This window comes from Anser cygnoides, chromosome Z (genome assembly GCF_040182565.1).
Source record: "Anser cygnoides isolate HZ-2024a breed goose chromosome Z, Taihu_goose_T2T_genome, whole genome shotgun sequence".
NCBI lineage: Eukaryota > Metazoa > Chordata > Aves > Anseriformes > Anatidae > Anser > Anser cygnoides.
The window spans coordinates 44045547-44067375 of NC_089912.1; the positions used below are offsets into that span (position 1 = coordinate 44045547).

The 21829-nt window shown below is 36.5% G+C and overlaps 1 protein-coding gene across 7 annotated transcripts in view; it reads left to right on the forward strand.

Annotated features, from left to right (window-relative positions):
* The window catches only part of LOC106045453 (TLE family member 1, transcriptional corepressor), an 85534-nt gene that overhangs the window by 36583 nt on the left and 27122 nt on the right, over window positions 1–21829 (forward strand). For 4 of the 7 annotated variants that reach the window (XM_066987879.1, XM_066987881.1, XM_066987882.1 and 1 more), the window contains exons 7-13: window positions 4345–4549; window positions 5302–5318; window positions 13979–14095; window positions 17225–17278; window positions 18815–18967; window positions 19784–19928; window positions 20639–20829. In XM_066987879.1, coding sequence (XP_066843980.1) covers window positions 4345–4549; window positions 5302–5318; window positions 13979–14095; window positions 17225–17278; window positions 18815–18967; window positions 19784–19928; window positions 20639–20829 — 882 coding nt within the window. The remainder of the gene's footprint in view (window positions 1–4344; window positions 4550–5301; window positions 5319–13978; window positions 14096–17224; window positions 17279–18814; window positions 18968–19783; window positions 19929–20638; window positions 20830–21829) is intronic. The other 3 variants (XM_066987880.1, XM_066987883.1, XM_066987885.1) reach the window with 1 other exon arrangement.

Sequence of the window (21829 nt, forward strand, 5' to 3'; positions counted from 1 at the left end):
TCAGCTATTGTAGTTTGGGACCAGATATGTAACCTTTTTCCACTGTTGGTTTCCAATTACCTGTGAATTCTGAATTCAGTGCAATTGAATAGATACTGAATAGTACATCACATATCTGTTTAAGAGTAGAAGACATTTCTGTTTAAGAATAGAGGAATACTCACGACTGTTCAAAACTAGGAATTCAAAACTAGACTAAGCCATAGGTATTTGTGACATCAGTAGAACTGCTTTATGGTAGAAATGGGAACTTCAGCGCTTCATGGTCAGTATTAATAGATAAAGAACCGAAAGGAGGTATGTGTTTGTGACATGGATTTGCTGTATATAAACAAGAATTTACCAACTCTGCCTCTGGAAGCCTGTGGCAGAGATCAAAAATTCGTTCTGAATTTTGAGTCCTGGTTAAAGATCTCTGTATAGCTTGAACTAGGATGTTGGAGGTGAAGAACTGTACCATCTTTAAGGTGGCTAGGAGGTACTAGATTGGAGAAGGAAGCACTGTGTTTTTCATGTTGATTTTGGGGTCTCTGCAGGGGTCTTTGCAGACTAGTTATGGGGGTACTGGGAAAAAAATAGGCAATAAAATCTGATGGTAGACAGTAAGCTGAATGCACCATTTCTTTCCTCCCTTTGCAAATATGAAGAGCTTCTGTTTTTGCAACAAAATGGTGGGTGAACTATTGATGCTTTTAAAAATCAGTGCTATGGTTAATTATCTCAGTGCAGTCACTTATGTATGCATCATTGCCCTCTTTTCTGCATTCCCACATCTCTCTGAAACCAGACACAGCCCTTGCTCTTCAAGTAATGGTAATAATTGGTAGTAAGACAGACCTGTTACTCATCCTTTTCTGAGCACATTTCTTATGGCAGGTGTCTAGTTTTTAATTAAGTGCTAATGAACATGCCTAGTGGACCATGATACTGCTGCCAGCTTCTTCAGTTTTATATCTCACTGCTGCTAAGCTCTTAAAAGGTGGCAGAGCAGGCATTAGTGTCTTTGAAGTGACAGTAAAGTGATTATATGCATAACAATTGTTTCTAGGATGTACAATGGCAAATGTCTAGTTACTAAATACATCTGGTGAGCACTGCTGTTATGCATCTACCCTGTCTTTACTTTTTCTCTTTGTGTGCAGTACCATATTCCTTCTTCTGCATTCTTCATAGGAGGAGTACACTTTTGGCAATTCAAGTTGTATAAATAAAAAGGTAACAGGGTATGAACTTTTGGAAAGGATTATCTTCATTGGTGTGTTAGGAAGAACTTATTACAGACAAATAGTATAGAAACAGTAAATCAATATATGTCAGTCATAAATAGCAGCAAGTTTCAGATAATAGACATTAAACCAGAAATAACATCTTTGGCGTTAAAGACCACGTTTTCAGTCTTATGTCTGTTTAACATTGTTGCATATATAAGCATCTTTGTGAACTCTCTTCCTCTGCTGCCCTCAGTAACCATTTTGCAAAGCTGCAGGGTGTCACGATGAGTTTCCACTTACAGCTCTCGTACTCTGTTCTATACCTTAAGCTGAGCATGGCTCCCCACCTTTCACATGCCGTCCTGTCAGAGAAACAGGATGTAGCCCTTCTTTGTCACATTCTTTCAGCGTTAAGGACTTTATTGGAAGAGATTAATCTGTTCATAATTTCTGGGACTTGCAAAATACACTTTGTGTAGGCTACAAAGGAGAGCAAGTGTAACTGCAGGTAGCATGTCCTTAGCAGGTTGGTTTCTAAAGACATTAAGCTTTGCTTCCTGAAATCATGTGGATTAATTTATCTGCTAATTGAACTGGGCATGAGAAAGCAGAATCTTCATAGGCTTCCTGAAGCCACAGGAACAAGAATAGAAACAATTTAACTTCATTTCCCTGTTTTGACTTCCTGTGCCCACACTGCAAAATAAGCTAATTTGAGCTCACTGTTGGAGAAAGGAGCAGGTTTCTCTCCACAAAACTGATTTGGAGGGGAGAAATCAATTTCTGTTCTTAGCCAATTTCATACCACAGCTAGGTAATCCAGTGTGATAGTGCACCTGGGGACAAGACCAAGGTTATGAATGCATTATAGTGCTGCTGATGCCCATTGTTGCATGGCTAGAAGTGCAGATGACTGACCTCATTGATCAAAGAGGAACAGAATGACTTAAGATACCATCTCTCTTAAAGAGCCTTCCAAAACACCAAGTTTTCTCTTGATTTGAGGAAATATGGTGGAAACTACTGATAAAGTCTGTGAGGGAGTGATGTCCTCATGTTCTTCAGAGTCTGAGTGGAAAAAAAAACAAACAGTATTGCAGTGCTCTTTACTGATGCTTCTGAAGAAGCAGCAGAGTAGTGAAATGAGATTTCACTGGCAATAGCTACTTGATTTTGTAGAAGGTGGTCTGCTGCTTTAACTTTGTAAAATGAAAATAACTCCTAATGCTTCCTTCAGAATGCTACTTTCTAGGTTCTTATGAACATTAAAGTAAAAGAACAAGAGCTACCTTTCTCTTACCTTGCCTTTTAAAGGTATTTAAGAGTTGGTAAGAACAGAGATGAGAATATACATGTATTGCAGTGAAGAATAAATTTTTTGTACACCATATGAAAAGGAATTTGTGAAATTTGGTATAAGAAGCCAAAGCTTTGGTAAAATTGTGGCTTTGGAAAATTGCCTGAAGGGGTTTTAGTAGATTTTTGAGGTTTGTCCTGTATATGAGAAACAAGTAAATGATGGATGCTTTGCAGCTGGGGACAACAGAAAAGTGTAAGCATAGCAGGTCCAGTCCAGAGTTCTTCAATGTCAGTCACTTATGTCTGCAGGCATTTTTAAACAGCTCAAGGAACATCTTGGGTGGAGATTTGAGAAATAAAAGTTACAGAGGTATGCTAGTTACCTGAATATTAATGTAATTCATCTGCCTGTAGATATTATGTGGGTGTTGTTGTTGGTTTGTTTGTCTTAGAGTCTTGGGACATATGGAAGAAGATATTTTGGAATATTTTTGATTGCATATTTTGGAGTAATTTGTGAAATACTGTGACCTTAATTCTACCTTCTGCTTAGGTGAGCTTCCAGTAGCTCTCAGTAGTACTGTAACAACTTTGCCTACTCTTACAGGATGGCTGTCATTGAGTAGATCAGACATTTGCTTGTCCGACATATGTTTGATCGCACAAGTTCAGTGATATTCTCTTGCTTTTTTGATGATGTCTACATTCAGCAGTGGGCGGGTGGAGTGTGTCCAAGAGAGAGAAGTTTGTTGTTTTCTGTTTGTGTGCCCAGGCACAAGAAAGCAGGAAAGAGGCAGAACATCTGTTTTGCTGTAGCAAACTAAAGAGGAGCTATGGTTGAGCTAAAGATGGTTTTGAAACCTAATTTTCTCAAGAAATCTATGCTCAGCATTTTGGTCAAAATAAGTGGTTAGCTGAACTTTGAAAATGTTAGTAGAACCATAACAGCTTTAATTAGAAAATAACTTCCCTATTGAGTAAATATTAAAAAATTTCCGTTATGAGGAACCTTTTTCTAAAATTGTTTGAAGGTTATTTTGTCAGTTTGATCACTGGGATGTGTATGTTCACTCATCAGGGTACAGACCCTGTCAGCTGATTTTGAAATACAAAGAGATACTTTAATTCATTACTACTGTATTTCCTTTGGGGAGTTCTGTGATATTGTTGATGCTCTCTGGAGTACCTGGATTTTAAGCTCCAAGTTGTTTCCTAAACACAATGTTAGCTCGTAAACAGTTTTTTTCAAAAGCTTCAGTAGAAAAAAAAAAAAACAGGTTTAACTACACTAAGTATAAAATTGTGTGGTGTCTTTTATTTATTTATTAATATTCAAAATATAAACCTAATTATTCTTTCTAGATTTGGATAGCAGGGGTGATGGAGTTGGGTTTAAATCAGTCTTGCCAGAGAATTATTATTGTTATTTTTTTTTTCCCAGAGCAGTGGCATTCCTTTCTATAGAAAGGGAAGATTTTGAGGCCTTCTCTGGAGTTCTGCTACTGCTGTGTGTTTGTCACTCGTAATGTTATGACAGAAAGTGGCTGCCTAAAACAAAACAGCTTCCGATCACTGAATGTTTTTCTCAGGCTGTAGAACAAGTATTCAGTTAGTCTTCTTGCTTTATAGGTTATAATCAGAGTTGTCCACAGACAGCATGATACAGTGCAGTATCTATAGTGTACTGGAACAAAAAGGAGAGCCTAGATTTAAAAAAAAAAGCAAAATATCCACTGTTGGTTTTCAATAACTAACCAAACCTCTTCTCCCTTTTCCTTCCCAAACCATGTGCTATGCATTGTTCTTCTGGGGATGACGATAACGCTGGGAACAGCAGCAGCAGTTGCAGGCTCAACATCTCTCCCATGGCCATGGACCTCCAGTGCCTCTAACACCGCATCCATCAGGACTTCAGCCTTCAGGAATCCCTCCACTCGGAAGCAGTGCTGGCCTCCTTGCCCTTTCTAGTGCTTTGGGTGGGCAGTCTCACTTGGCAATAAAAGATGACAAGAAGCATCACGATGCAGAACACCACAGAGGTGAGAGGCATGGCAGGCCTGATTAGGACACTGTCAGATTTGCGCGTTGCTGCAAGTTATGTGCATCTCTAAAGAAATCAAGTTACATAGAATGACAATAAACTGTTGGCAAACTTAAAAAAATGTCTGCATATATACCACTGAAGCAAAATTCAGCTTGGAAACCTTCAGTATTTTAAATGGGGATCACTAGGTGTCATATGCCCTATAGTTTGCAGGGCATTTTGACATCCTGGTAAATGTTTAGTGCAACACCAGTGGCCTGCACCATATTGTGGAAAACTGTTAAACTGCTTAAATGGGTAATTTTTTTCAAAGAAAGAAATGGTGTTAAATGGGTAGGTGGGTGGGAAGGTAGGGGGAATGAGAAGTTAAATTTTGAAGTGAATGTGTTCAAACAAAGGATTTAGATAATTGCATCTGTTACTTTAGTTTCATAGGCTTAAATTCTAGTACGCAATTAAATATTGGGCAAAATTGCACTTGACTAATTTTTGAAAAGAAAATAATTTATTCTGTCATGAAATAAAACTAGGCTTTGTGTATGGTTAAACTGTAAATCATGTTTACAAAATACTGTAATTTTCAGGAAATCACTGTATTAGGAATGTGCAATGACTTATATAAATAAAAGCCATTTGAAAACTGTTTGTGGCTTGTGTTCTAATTTTTTTCCCCCCTTTTTTATTTCTGTTCTTGCCTCTGTGTCTGAACGGGCATGTCTGTGCATTTCTTGGTTACTACGGGAGCAGACAGAGAGCCGGGCACAGTAAGTACCAACACTCCTGCTAACCTTTCCACTTCTACCTTAAGTAGCAATCAGAAGTTGCACTGTTTGTCTGATTTGTCCTTTTGATCAGTTTTATAATGGACACATGTGCCTACAGTTAAGATATCTCTTGGTTTATGCAGATTACTAAACTAAATATTTTGCTTGGAGGAGTTTAGGAATCAGATTTCTGAGCAGAATGATGAGCTACTTGACTTTTAATTCTCTTATATAAAAAAACCAAACTGTAAATCAAACAACTTTGATTGCAATTTAGTTTATAACATTATGTCAGAGTTAAGACGTTTCCTTAAGGATTGTCAGGAACAGAATTGCAGGACGGGTAAGAAATTTAGAACTCATGTGTTACAGCTATGTTTGGCTGTAGTTTCTTTAAATGAATCTGCAAGAACTCCTTTACTACTTAATTTGTGCTTCTCTAGCAGTACTGTTCTTTCCTTTAGATATAAAATGTAATACAGTTTGCCTAAGACAATCTTTGTAAAGCAAAAACCAAACAAAAAACCCACGCCAAAAATAATGCTGCTAAAGAACTGCTTTTTGTAACAGCTTTTTATACTGTTATGTCTTGTGATTATTATTGTTAATCTATTAATCTGCTGGAGATGGACAGGTACAGCTTTCACATCATTTCAAGTAAGAAAACTAGCTCTGCTTGCTGATGCCAGAGGTGAATTAGAGCTCCGTTTATTTTTGTCTTAATCAGAAAAGACAAGAAATGTGAAACAGTTATTAATTAACATAAGCTTATGGTACTAAACTCCTGACTTTATTGCTTGATTGTTTTTTTTTTTGTTTGGTTGATTTCTTTTTAAATTTTTTGGTATGTAGTTTGTTTGCTTGTTTTTAATACTAGAGCTAGACAATTACTTTACTGGAAACTTTCTGCATATCTCTTAAGGCAATTATTTTTTATTTTCAGATTACTAAGTAAGAACATTCATTTCACCTTGCTTAATGCCAGTGTGACTGAGGAACTAATTTCAGGCTAGGTTTTCCTAAAGTCTCAGACCTATAAGGATATATTTCTTTAAGTGATGCTGGCCAAAAGCAGGATTCTCTAGGACTTTCATAGGAGTCATCGTGTTCTCACATGCACATATACCTAGGAGGAGCAATGACTTTAAATTTAAAGCTCAGTGGTTATGTTATGTTTCCTGTTCTTGCTCTCCCCAACCTTTTCCTCCAAGTACATGTCCATCATGTACTTTGATATAAAATTTCATTGAATAACCACTTTGAAAGAACAGGCACAATGCACTTGCACCCTTTTTCTGTCGGATTGACTTCAATAGCAAAGTATGCAAAGGGTTTTTTGAGTTCCAAAATCAGATATTTCACAATGTTGTGAAATTCAGACTCATCTGTCATGTAGCTGATAATTGTTCTTGCCTTCGAAGTAACTGTCAAAATTAAGCCACCTATTTTGTTGTAGGAGGTTTGCAGCATCTCTTGCTTAGTTATATATATGTCAATTTTTTTCACAGTACATATAGTCATTGTTCTAGTTACTTCTGTCCCCATGTATATAACTCAAGCTTTCTTGTTTCTTATATGTACCAGGTGAGATACCTGGCTTTTTTTTTTTTTGAGTTATCACTAAGTGTCTGGTAAACAATCTGAGACTTTATTTCAGAGTCTTGTAATACAGATAAATTGAGTTTGGGTTACTATACTACTGTGCCTATAATTTCTTTTTGGTCTCAGTGGTGAATAATACTTCATAATTAAGTTATGCTTTAATAGCTGAATACAGGTCAACTTAAGTTTGAACTTAAAATTGTTTAAACACAGTGTTGTCTTAGAGTCTTGGTTTAACAGATGATATCGTCAGTGAGAGATGAAGTGATAGCGACATTCAGATTTGTAGCCAAAATAGTCAGCTGGAAGTGATTTGATCTTTGAGCTTCTCTAATTGTCTTATATCTTTAATGGATTATTTTTTAAATGCATTTAAAGGGTAATATAAAATTGGTCACAAAGCGTACCAGCAGGTCTGTTTAATTATGTATGGTTCCAGCTGAGCAGTAGGCTCTTATTTTTGCAAATTACTATATAACATCTAGGTTGTCAAGATGCGATGAAGTTGATTTTTTCAGACTTACATTTGAAGTGTAATGCTGCTGCCAGAAATCCTGACGAAGGCTTGCTTTCATCATCAAAGAAACCAAGACCCATGCTGTTAGTTACCTGAAGCAACTGTGATGTTTGGTATTACCATGAAATACTACAGTATGATTTTCATCAGATATGTCTAGTGTGACCTTCCGGTGTCATCAGTAGAAGCTGGTAGCTTATATGTGCAAGTCTGAAACACCCTTTGGTTTAAAACCAAACTCAATTATAGCACATTGTGGCATATTAGACTATATTCTTTTTAAATGAGATTTGGTTTTATTTTTTTAAAGCCTACTTAGGCAAATATGCAGTCAAGATTTTTTGTGTATTGTATGTTTAGAAATACAATGAGATTCATAAATGAATGTAAGATAAAATGTAAAGATATAGTGAATTCATTGTTCTTGATTGTGATCAGTATCCATTTTACACTTCTGCTACATTTAAAAGTGCTACTTTTTTTCCCGTTACTTAAAGTTTCAGGAAGTGAAATGAAAGGAAGTTCTTTGTAAATGCATGCTAATGAAACACTAATATTTTAGAAATTAGTAATAGTAAAAAAATCACTTCATACATGAAATACTAGAATTACTTGGTCAGAATGAAAGTGTAAATCTACATAAATAACAGCTGGTGGGTTTTGGCTGTTGTAGCTCTAACAGGCCAAAGCTGGGTTATGTTATTGTGGGAATTCAGGCATTCCTATGATTGTGACACAGTCCGTCTGCAGTTAATGAAATCAGGGAAAGTAAGCAAATTTTGCAACTGAAGTTCAATAAAGTTTTTGGAGACATCAGTGCAAAAGAATTTTGTCTACGTTTTTCTCTGGGAACATACTGGCAATGTCTGTCAAACTCATCTTAGGTGTTCGTTTGTCACTTGTCTTCCCACCATTCTTATGTCCTGCTTGGACATCATAGAAATGCAAATGCTTGGCAAGTGCAGTGTTGGATCAGTAATCTGTAGACAGGGAAATCTGACTTAACTATGTGCTTTGGATTTTCATTAAAGCTGGTGTTTACCTTTTGTTCTCATGAAAAATGTGCTTATTTTTAAAAAATTATTCTTAAAGTTTGCAAGATTTTTTTTCTGCCACTGGTAGTAAGCATAAATGCTGTTGTTGTTTTGTAAACAAATGATCTCTTCTTAGAGCAGAAAATATTCTGTCCTTCAGTCTCTGTCCCATTCTTCCCATTGTAGTCTTGAAGGAAGGGGACATGCACAACTGAATGCTACTCTTTGTTTGATATTGAATGCAAGCTGTGTTTGTTTTATGTTTTAATTATTTTAAATGAAAAAGAAAAAGAAAAAAAAATCACAAAATGAGTTACACGAAAGCCTAGAGTAATTTTCACTGTTACATATATATACATCTTTGCCTTTGTCAAGAAAGTAGTATTTTTCCATTATAACAGCTTGAATTTAGGAACTTGAATTTCTTTAATCAATCATGCCTTTTATTTTTATTGGCTTTGTCAACTTAAAAGTAAGTCTTACAGTCCTTATGGATGCAAACCACAAATTAGCTTCAGCAGGGGTCAGTTGCGCAGAAGATGATGGGATGCTGTGCTGCAGTTCAGTTTGTAACTGATATAAACTAGCATGGGGCTGGTGACAGGTAACAAAACAGGGCAAGAGGATTGGAGTGTTCTGGTGTGTGCTCTTGTGGATATTTTCATTTTGACAAACATTTGGTAGAATTTGGTAGAAAATGTCAAAATCAACAGAACCTTTATTCTCTTAATCTCTCATTATTACTGAATCAATGTGGAGAGTGATGCGAATCCATTTAGGCTTCTAGCTTCCCATGCTTGTAATACAAACATAATAGTCTAAGTTAAAATGGTGGGAGGAAAGAGTGTGAAGTCAGCTTTCCATCACCAGTAATATCAACCAAAACCCACTCACTTTACAAATTAATTTTTGTGTTGTTGTGTTTTGTGTTGTGTTTGCAAGAAGCATTTTCAACCAAAGGAATTTAATAATTCTGGAACAGAATAAGTGCAATCTTTCTGTATTTTTGAGGGTGGTTAAGTGTTAGCTCCCCCTCCAACTTGAGACTTATTCCTGTCACTGAGTCTTGGTAGGGAGCAGTGGGACTGCTGAATGACCAGTGAGCTGGCTGTGTATGTTAGACCTGGTCCTGTTTTGCCTGCTGTAACAGAGGACTGTGTTTGTTCCTGAATACATGTGGGTATCAGCAGATAGCACTTGCGCGTTGTACAGCAGCTGTGTTATGGTTTAATGGTTAAATAAGCAGAGCAGCCAGTGGTGGTTGTACTGGCAACTGGGTGCACAGATGTACAGCAAGCTGGTGAATGACCAAGCACAGCAGGTGTGCGTGTGTTGGGTAAGGAGACCACCACAAGAAAAGGTGGAACTTGACTGGAACCAGGTGTGGTTGAACCACAAACACAGCTGTGATGGACATGCTGTTGTTTAACCGCTGTAATGATCAGCGTAGTGTTAGTTAGGTCTGAATGGACTAGTGAGTTGTCTGTGCTGTATTACAACAAAATGCTAAAATGAGATACTGTGGGCTCTCAGCCTGTACTTCTGACACACATGCACATTTGGAAGTAGTTCATACAGGCAATGAAATGGCATGGCAGCCAGAGGAACGCATTTAAATAATGTGCATTATATTTGTGTTAAGGAACCTGGAACAACCTTCTTATTGTGTATCACGACTATGTTTTACTTTCATATTTGCTTCTGATGCTTTCAGTGTTTTAAATATTGCTGGCGGAAAAGTTGCTTTGAGATTCCAAGTAGCTTGTTCTAAAGCCTTTAGGAAGCCTGGTAGCACTGACAGGAAGAAGAGGTATACATGGCTTTTTTTCTTTTTTTGAAATTTTCTTGAAGATTGCGGTCCATGTGAATAACCTTTGAATTTAGTTCAGGAGAACTATAATATTTGTATTAAATTGATTTTTGTCATTTGTTCTGATCTGATGTTCTGATCTGAGATTCATGATATACAGACATTGTATTTGGTAATCCTAATAAATTGGACTCCTAGTAAGAGAACAAGATTTATCCCCAATTACGTGTCTAGTCTTATTGAAATTAAGACAAAACATAAAACCACTATCATGCAGTTTCTCTTTAGGAAATCTAACTCTGTGTGTGTATGTATACACATGCATACTTCTTTTGTTCATCACTGAAGAGTAATCCCAACTGAAAGTTTTTGTAATATTTAAAAAAATAAATTTTACAGTTAAAATGGAACTTAAAATCCTACTTCTGATAAGTCAGATGTCAGTAGGCCTAATAGAAAAACTAAATAGACTTTTATGTTATTTATTTATTTTAAGAAAAGATAAACAGAACTCTATCACTTGTGAAGCTGTTGCTATTGGCAAATATAAACTATACCAGAGCTGGTGTGGAAAGGTGAGTGTTTGGTTGTTGTTGTTGTTGGGTTTTGTGTATGTTGTGTGATCTGTCTTCAGAACAATTTCCTTGAAGTTAACATGACATCTAATGTTACATCTATCCATAAGAGGTTTGAATAGCCCAGGGCTTATAAAAGCATCTGTTTTCCAATGCTTATTTGTATTTTCATTTTATGAAAAAATTTGTATTTTCATGTATTTATATTTTCATTTCTTTCCATAGTGTTCTAGATAAATATCGTAAGCACAGCTTTAAAAGATGCATGGTTCCATATTTTTGAACAAAATCTTACAAAACCAATAGTTTTAATAATAGTAGTAGTTTACAGTCGCAAGCTGTTTTTTAATCTAAAGTTACTCTTTACCTGATTTTGGTCACAGTTGTTAACGGTTCCTTTTACTCCTAAAGGAAAAAAAACAGTAACTTTTTACTTGAGCTTAATGATAGATTTTGCCAGAATACAGCGTGGTCTTATTTCCTGTGTATAGTATAGCTGTTGTGCAATAAACTGTTCTACAACAGTGCCTAGCATGGATTCTCTGATGCCAGAGAAGAGTGCCTTAAATGAATGTGATAAGCTGGAGAAACAGCATAAACCTCTGTAGGGGGGACACTTTGCACAATGGACTTACCAGAACTCTAGATGATTATAATAATGATACATTTACATGATAAGTAAGCAGTCAGTATTTTGACAAAAAAACAAATCCCATTATCTTCATTTAGCATTTGGGAGATAGTGGGAGCCATAGCCATTTCCCACAGTGCTCCAGTTGCTGCAAGTCTTGGGTGCGGCCAGTCAGTTGGTTCTTGGAATAGAGATGTTTCATCCCAATAACTGTTTCATATTTTTGCTTTTGTGCAGTGATTGATGATTTCACATGTCATAAATAAGTGAATATCACAGTAACTGTGATACACTCACATACTCAGATCTAATTTTATGTAATTCTGAGTTCCTTGTTAAGTTTCTCTGTATTGAAATTCTAGAAGACAAGCTACAGAATATTGTCAGCATTGTCTAGGTAGACTTTACTTTAAACCAGAAAAATAAATAAAAACAGCTCTTGTAACTACACACATTTTATGCTAAAATTTACAAGCTCCTCCTTACGGTTCTGCGTAGTAATTTCAATTAGCAGGGTTTCTAATTTTTTTCCCAGCTGCTGCCCCCTTGCCACCTTTCTATTAGTCACGCTTAATTTTGGCAGTTTAAAATGAGAAACTGAGTGTATTCACCTTTCTTCACCTAACTTACTGTTCTGTTGTAAGCTTTTCATCAATAAAACAGATTTTCTATGTTTTTTTTTTGTTAAGGGAAGTATCTTTTCAAGAAAAAAAACTTTTTAAGAACAGCCATTTGCCTTTTCTCAAATCTGCGATCAAGTTTGAATTTTCAAACAAAGTTTGAATTTACAGCTTACTACTTAAGATGTTTCTACTGCTAAAGTCATGATGGATTCTGTATTAAAATGTTGAAGATGCATTTCAATGTTTTCAAACCAGTAAATCCCTGAGTTGGTATGCATTTGGGAAGGAGATGAAGGGTTAAATTCAGACTGTATTTGTCAAAGCAATTAGTTCAGTGATCCAACAAGCCCACCTTTTAGCTGCAAAACATTGTGGTAAAGACATTATTTTGAGCTTCTTTATACTGAATTTCATTAGACCCTCCTATATGCTTTATGTAAGCCCCTTGGCATTTGTTTAGCTTGAATAGTCAGGAATAAAAGAGCTTAGAGTTGGCTTTAAAGCACCGTGTCTGAAGTAGGAAAAAGAGGATTCGGATTGCCTTATGTACCCTGTATTGTTTTCCTTCTCCTTAGGACTGAATTCTAATACATGAGCAAACTACCCTGGTGTTTCCAGGTTTTGAAGGGGAAGCCGTTCAGTGTGCAGTTCACTGGCTACTAGTATATGTTTATGATATATTAAGAATAAATATCTTTGTCTCTCTTAGGTAAATGTAAGTATTTATTTGAGGGTTTGCGTTTATATCATAGTATATATGTTTCTATTAGTCTTCTCTTTTGTGAGATATACATGCATACTTGTAAATACATATTTATTTGTATATTTATATGAGCATATATTTATTTACGTAAGCATGTACTTGGCTTTTAGGAACTAGGTTTACCAGGCCTTCATGAAAGGAGATTTATTTTTCTCAAGTCATTCAGTATTGTTCACAGCATTAACATATCACTGAACAAATTGCGCTCTTGCATATGCTAATCCTGCACTTAAAAGAACTCATTGTAACACATTTTAATGCTTTAGCTGGAACGGAGATGGAGATGGGAATCACAGACATGTCACATTGTCATGTGACTAAAAAATGTCAGAAATGCCTTTCTCTTTGGGTCAACAGTTTGTATGTACCGTATCTGAATGAAAGTAGTCTGTGTAGTTTGAGGAAAAGATTAGTCTTTCTTTTCATCATGTGTGTGTGTTGGCGTCAGTTTTCCATGCTAGGTCTGATTAAATAGGATTTTAGCCATACTTTCACACTAAGAGTGAAAGTTATGTCAGGAAAAAAAATAAATTGATCTCTATATATTTGTTGAAGATATCCAACTGGAGTTTGACAAAGCTAACAAATGAGCACTGCATAACCTTATTTGTTATTCTTTAAAGAGTTAAAAGTGAGTTGTCATGTATCTCTCTCTGTTTGCAAGAGTAAACATACCAAAGCCTCATCTAGGTATGATTTCCTAGAGGTGAGCGATCAGTCAGGTTATGTTTGAGTCTTTTATTTGTAAATATATATATATATATATATATATATATATAAAACAAACAAAAAACCACACATTACTGATGAATTAACAAACTTGATTTTCTTAAACAATAAATTTGGTTGAATTAAGTAGTTAAATAGGTGGTGAATGACAAGTGAATTAGACTTTTTATAAGTTGAGCAACGAAAAACCAAGCTTCTTAGAATGCACAAAGCTGTACATATTTGCAGGAAGGACTTTGAGATTAATTAAATGGAATGAAAGATTACGAAGGTATTGCATTTCTAAAGCATCTATAACATGCAGTTTGAATTTTAAGGTATATATGAAGGAATCTTGAAAGGAATTTTTGACTGGCCTTGTTTTTTGTCTTTACAGAGTAATTCTCTGTTGGTCCCAGACAGTCTGCGAAGCACAGATAAACGCAGGAATGGCCCTGAATATACCAATGACATCAAAAAGAGAAAGGTGGATGATAAGGATTCCAGCCACTATGTAAGCAAATCTGTGTTAAAGAAATGATTAATTTATTTGCAGATGTGTTTGTAAGAGCAGTAAAAGAGCTGTGAAGAACAAGGCAATGTGTTTTCTATGGCTGCTGTAGTACAGGAATGCATGTGCCAGAGAGACCATTATTCTTGCTGTGGAAATAGTAGTGACTCAATAGTTAGGGCTATTGTCAAGTAATACTTCTCAACAGGGGATAAGGAGCCAGGAGTAGCCATTTGGGATTCACAAGTGCTCTAAGACATTACTCTGACTTCCAACAGGATATCCTTTCTGGACGGCTCAAAAGCTTACCGTACTGCAAGTTTATTTGAAGCGGAAGGGTGTGTTGATTTGGAAGATTTTAGGAGATTTTTCTGATACGAGCTATTACCATGTTGAAAAATAATTACCATTGGAAATAGCGTATGTTATGAGGTAACATATAATAGCGTATTTAAAAATCCTAAAGTTTGTGTTTGGTTGGTATGTCAGTTTCAGCAGAAAACAAACTGATATAAACAGCTTGCAGTTTGTGCTCTGCATTTTTGACCGGCTTTGTTTACTGCTTCGCTTGAGAGAGGCATTTCAGTAGAACAGTGTGGCCCATGTAAGCCTCAGAAGGTTTGTATGTGCTTTCAATTTCAAGGCTAAATGCTCAGCCAGATCACAGGATGATACTTGAACAGCCTGCGACTAGGGCTGGTGTGAAAGAGTACTGGAAAGCAGAACATCAATCTAGCAGGAGATATTATTTGACATAGCAATAGTATGGTAAAATATCTGGTTTATGTGCATTCAATCACTAACTAATTCCTAGCTGCTGAAATCCAAGCGACAATCAAGTTCCCCTTTATTTTCTCAGTGTTTTGCAGCATAATTTCTTTCCCCTTGGACCCGGAATGCTCTGGGGCAGAAAGGCTGGCTCTCAGTGAATCTTGCAGTGGAGCTACTGATAGTACATGGGCCTACTTTCCACTTTCCTGCTTATTGTGGTGTTCTCATACTGTTGAGATTTTGCAAGTCATCTTCCCACCACTTTCTAATAACATAGATTATAGAAAACTTCTGGCAAACTTCCTCAAAATTACTCCCTTAATTTGAGGGTTTGATATTCTAGGTGCGTTTTTCCTTTCCAATTTGTAAACAGTGTAAGCAAAAAAGAAACTGCCTTGCTTTTCTTGGAGTTCTGTTAGAAACAAATGAAAAGTATATTGCACCGTAGAAGTATAGTTTGTTTTAATCTGCATTTTCAAATATGCAGCTCTTTGCTTTTCTCTTGAGGTGGATTTTGCAGGGAAAGACAGTAACAAAATAAAAATTAAGCAAAAAAAATCATTCTGGTGTGAAAGATTTTTTTTTTTTTAAAAAAAGGTTTCTTAATTCAGCACATGCAGAATTGCTGAGTTCTAGCTTACTTTAGAAGAGGTCCTCGGAGGGTCAAGAGTTACCACTGCATTTGTCAGAAGGGAGACAAATGATCTGTAGGGATTTTCACCTTGGAAATAAGATGATAAAAGCACTTTTTTTCTTTTTTTTTTTTGACTTGTGACTAGTTTTCGAGTTAGGATCTGGATAGTTTCAACTTGTAGGTTTGTTAAAGAAGAGAATCTTCTGATATGAACATTACCTATAGGAAATGCCTGTCATAGCCATAGTAAATTTCTGTGCCTCAAGATGACCAGGTCAGCAGAGTACATCTAATCATAGCTTTGTGACTACTTTTGCCTGTGGTTCACGTGGTATTTCTGGTGTGTCCTATCTATTTTGATCCCACATGGTGTAACCTATTCTTGCTTGCTGTATCCTTTGTATTTTTCAAATGGTGGCAGACAACCAGGTCTGGAGCTTTTCTGTTTCTTCTCCTGTTGCACCCTTTGGTTGGACAGCTTCAGAAGTGACAAATAGAGACACTATTCTCTCTTTTGGGGCACTCTTGCACCCCTGCTATGTTTATGGTATTTATTGAAGCAGCCGAAGCATAAAGGAAGGATTGAGACCACCTGTAGAGTTTTTGTGGGTTTTTTTGTTTTGTTTTGTTTTCATTTTTTGTGTTTGTGTCTGTGCATTTTGTTCTGTTTTTGTGTTTGCTTTTTTTGTTGTTGTTGTTGTTGATGGTGGCAGGTTTTTTGTTTTGGAGCTAAAGAAAGGAAAAGGTCTTGTACTTTATATGCCAGTGTTAAGTGTGGTAGCCCAAACAAGTTGAAAGCACTGCCGGTTTAATTCAAGACATGTGAGACACATTGAACAGTCTTGTATATCTGATTTGTTTGCCTAGAAACTTTTAAAGTCAAAGTATAGTTATTGGAAATGTTAGACTTGCCACAAGAAAGATTTAGTGCTCACCATTCATTTGATTTATTTTCTATCCAGACTCTCTTGAGGTTGAACCACCAAGTGGAAGTCACTGGATCACTGTGTATCATAGAACGTGTCTGCTGGGTGATCCCAGTATGTTTTGGAGACAGGGACCAAGGCACACTTGAATAATAGCTGCAATGGGGCACTAGGGCAGCTCAGGTGAACACAGATTTATGTAAGAATGCATCTTGACAAGCTACGATAAAACATTTCAGTTTAAGAATGTCAAAGTATTTTGTTTCATTAGGCTGAAATGTTGAAATGTCTTGGCATTTATGAAGCATTTTCTTCCACATAAGTTTCCATTTCCAAAACTTTCCTTTCTGGAAATGGAGAAAATGTTGTGCTGTCACTTTGAAGAAGTGGATTAATGAAACAAATGCCAAAATAATGGAGTTTTAAGATGTTAGTGTGTTTTTTTTAACTTATCCACAAGCAATAATATTAACACGCAGGAGATTAACACATGAATGGTATAAGCTTCTTTTTATAGTAAAAATGATAACAGAGTTTATGATGGTAGTAAGGAAAGGAATTGGACCATCTTGCAATGTTAGTAAAGCCACCACTATTCAAATAGTTCTACCTTATATGGGTTTTAATATTGAAGCAGAAGTAAGGTCTTGTATTCTTGTTTTCATTCTTTTCCTGATTGCCAATAAATAATGAACAGCTGTTTGTTTTTTGTCTAGGAAAAACAAAAAATGTCTGAGTAGATATATAGTCTTTTTCTCAGCTCTTAATGTACTAACTGAATTATTTATTTATTTTTAATAGGACAGTGATGGGGACAAGAGTGATGATAACTTGGTTGTAGATGTATCCAATGAGGTAACTTTTCATTTATGTGGTCTTAATATTTTCCCAAATGTTAAAGAAAAAGTATATTGAGATTTAAAAATATATGTATATATATTAAAAATATTCACCACCTGACCTTTTTATTAATCCTGCAGTTATGTCTTCCTCCTAGCTTTGTGATTGCTCTCAGCTCTTCCTTCTGCTGCTTTGCCTAGGTCTGGTCTCTCCACAGTTATATTCTAACATTTCACAGCTCCTCTGTAATGGAGACAGCTGTGGTGAGTTGCCGGTGGAGGTCTGAGGTTTGCCAACTAGTATCTTCAAATGAAAAGGGAAAACAGTACTGAACCTTGTAGGGATATTATTAAAACAGTTCTTGTGGATTAAAAATTACTAGTATTTTAACTTCCTACATTAAAGATGGCATTTTCCAGACATGCTTGTTAGGATGAAGTCTGCAAAAGTCAGAACGAAGTCAGTCGAGAAAATTTTCCAGAGGTGGTAGCCACTTTGTAGCCACTTTATTTTTCTCCAAAATAGAGTTGTTTTTTTTTTTTTTTGACAGTGGCATCATGATGAAGGGGTTAGTCTTCCCTTTTCTTCATCTTACATTTCATACTACAAAAAGATTTAGTTAGCTAGCCTGACTATGGCAGAAACATTCTTATGCTCTGTGAAAAGTACAGGGGGAGAAGCTGACAGAGAAGTGCCTTCAGCAGCATCAAATGCCCAAATGATGTCAGCCAAGTAAGAACAATGTGTATCTAGCTAGGGATTTTAGTAATCCTTTCAGAAGTCCTAGTAAATCAATAGTCAATAATCCTAGTTGTTCAATAATCCATCAATAGACTAACTCTGTTCATGTGAGGACGGCTTCCTCCTTGCTGATTTTCTCATGTGCCAAAGGAGTTTGGAGAACCTGCAGAGCTGATAGTGTTGTAGGTTGCTGGGCAGCCTACTTTGGGGTAAAGTGCAAAAAATGCCTGTGGAAGAGAGAAAGATAATCACTTGAGAGATTATTGCAGTTTTTCTGTAGATTTAAATAGCAAAATAATGGAATTTAGGAAGAAATAACATTATGTAACATATAAAGTCTGCATCTCTTTCTCTTTTCTGAAGATGGACATGATCAAGGTGTGTTTTCCCTTAAAAAAAAAAAAAGTGTTACTGAAACAATTGTTTTGACTTGCAGCATGTGGAGAACATACATGGAAGTGTATGCTGATTGCAGTTTCTGTAGGTCTTTCTTGCTTATATCACTTGTCAGGCGTGCTTGCCTTAGTTTGTACTTAGATTTATGTAGATTACAAGCTCTGTGCTTGAAAACAGTTTATGGTAATGTAAGGTAAAATAAATCTGGATTTCTTACTATATGGACTTGTTTATGTTTCTAGAAGCGATGAAGGGATTTATGCTTTTTTTTTTCTACAGAGATAGAGAGCAAAATACTGTTTCATTTGAACTTCTTGAATTCTTCTTCCCCCCACACCCCTGGACTCTTTAGTGGTGTTTGTATACCAGATCCTAACAGAGTTACTTGCTGCTTTTTTCTTCCCATTGTTTCAGGATCCCTCCTCCCCACGGGCAAGTCCTACTCATTCACCACGTGAAAATGGTATAGATAAAAGCCGCCTGCTGAAGAAAGATGCCTCTAGCAGTCCAGCATCTACAGCCTCTTCAGGAAGTTCCACTTCCCTCAAATCCAAAGAAATGAGTTTGGTGAGTGTTATAAGCAGTCTGTTGTCCAGGGAAACATTCATTTTCTTGTGAGGTATAACTCTGCATTGTTCTCCAACTATTTTTTTGCAGACAGCACATGGCTTTAAGAATTTGAAGCTGAAGTAGACTACTGTTCTTCCAGATATTTGTAGCATTTCAGCTTTTCTTCTCAGCAATAATTTCTCCTTCATTTTAATTTCCCGTATATCCTGCATTTCTGTCAAATGAGTTGCACATTTATTACAAAACACAAGATTCCCTTAAGCTATTGCTCAAGAAAAAAGCATGGTTATGCTCTAACTCTTCTATAGATCTGCATGTGGTCACTAAGAAGTTCTCCAGGCTTTTCTTTAATTCTTCTAGAACTGTCACTCTTTGAAATCTCTTTCTGCAGTATAATTAATAATTTGATCAGGTTCTATGTCACAATTTCTTTGATGTTATCAGCTGTGGTGGTGCTTTTGTTTTTACTTAGATCTGCTGTGTCCAATAATAGACACAATAGTTATTTCACGCTAAAATAATTTGGTTATGCTTACTATATTGTCTTGAAAAAAAAAATTAGCTCATGCATTTTTTGTCATGCCAATTGAAGAAAGAAAAATAACACTTCTTTTGCTTTTTTAATTTTGGCAGTAATCAAAAAGGTCAGCACTTCTTTCTCACAAGTTAATGTTGTCAGCATTTCATGGATTTATGAAAATTGGCTGAGGGGCTAGGTAGTAGGTGCCCAGCATCCCAGCTGCTGTTGTGATAAATTGTGTAATATGGCCTGGATTAAAAATAATATTCATTTAATTTGTTTAATGATACCAGCATGAAAAAGCCAGCACGCCTGTTCTGAAATCCAGCACACCGACTCCTCGAACTGACGTGCCAACCCCAGGCACTAGTGCAACTCCAGGACTTCGTCCAGGCCTTGGCAAGCCTCCAACAATGGACCCTCTGGTTAACCAAGCTGGTAAAGCATTACTTCTCATGTTTTTATGGTTCCAAAATTAATCTTTTTTTTAAAATGTATTTCCATATGAATGTTAACCAAGTTCTTTTTTCATGATACTAAGAGAGGGCTTGATGAGATGCAGATGTTTGGATTATCAAGAGTTTGAATATCTTTCCATCTTTTATTCTTCTTTGTTTACTTTTTTTCTTTATCTTTTTGGAAATAATCCAGAGACTGTATGCAGTGAAAGACTTCTGAGAAGTTTCTGGCACTTAACTCTGAATGCAATCTCTTCTCCAGCTCTTTGTCTGAATCTACTAATGTTTGCTGCAGTGTAAATCTTGACAAATACAGGGGGAAGTTTACTTTTGCTTTTCGGGCTGGTACAGCACAGTTGCTTCAGACATGAGCTGTGTAAACCATGTCTGTCAGCTTTAGTGCTTAATTTGGCAAAGAAGAGATCAATGTAAACAGGGAAATATTACAGAAATGAAAATGGGCAATGCTGGAAGAGGTTGTTAGAAGTAATCAGCAGGTTCATACCTCAGTAGATCTTATTTACACTGAGTGAAAGGAGGAGGTAGTAGTGTAGATAAATTATGGGAATGTTTCTTGGCTGTGTGTATGAGGGGAAGGTTAAGTGTTGTAACGGGAAAAAAAAAAAAGTCATTTTCTTCCCTAAGTGCAAGGAAATACAAATAAAACTATTTGCTTTCATTATTCTGTAGCCGCAGGTTTGCGGACACCTTTGGCAGTACCAGGGCCATACCCTGCTCCATTTGGAATGGTGCCTCATGCTGGCATGAATGGAGAGCTAACCAGTCCAGGGGCAGCCTACGCCAGTCTGCACAACATGTCACCCCAGATGAGTGCTGCTGCTGCTGCAGCTGCTGTGGTTGCCTATGGAAGATCTCCTATGGTAGGCCATACGTTGCATGCAATCTTAGTCGTATGAGTTGCAGTTCGCTGAGGAGAGCTGCATGCTTCATTTAGCGCTCAGTCGAATTCCCAAGTTATAACAGTGCCAGAGGCTTGACTGCTTCACTGTGTGTTTCGCTTTGCTGCATGGCTGAAGAAACAAATTTGCACCTTGAAAACAAATAATCTCAGTGCATTGATGTATGTTACCTTTTTTCTTCATCCTCGTCAGTGCTTTGGTTGATTAATAAATACCAAATTGTTTATACTTTCTTTTTTTAAAAAAAGTTTTTGTAGGTACAAATCCTTTCAATGGTCCTGTGAGCATCTCCTTCTCTTTTGCTGAATAAGATTTGTGATCTGTACAGACACACCAAATTAATTTCAAAGCATGTAGAAGTTGTTTATCTACTTCTGTCGTTTTATTTTTTGTGTTAAGTAAGCATGAGGACTTGGTCAGTTCATGTCTTAAAACTCTGTGATAAGGTGTGTTAAGAGTAGTTGCTGTTGTGGGTGTAACCGTAACGGAACCTAACCCTGCTTAAGTACATGGAGAATGGCAGTCATTGCTGCTATTGATCAGAGTATCATTGCTGCTATTGATCAACCTGGGAGCCTGATTCTGCAGAAATGAGCTTGATGGTAATTCTATATATACACAGGCTTACCTACTTGTGAGTTTGCAAGATTGGACTTAAGCTTTTCATTTCTTGTTATTGTAGATGTGGCTACTTTCTTGAACTGGAAAAACCAGGGTTTATTCATAAATGTGGGAATCCTAAATAGCATTTGTACTCCTTGAAGCAGTAAGAATTGTATTTCAGGTATAGTGTTCAGAAGGAAAAATGTGTTTGGTCCAGAATTCCTGTTTGATTTATTTGGTGTACGTGTTTATTCTGGATTTAAAAGTGTAGTGGAATCGCACTTCGTAAAGAGAGCCTGTGTAGCATATTTAAGCCATAGACAAATTTGTGCACACCCTGCAGTGTAGTTCTGCGAGA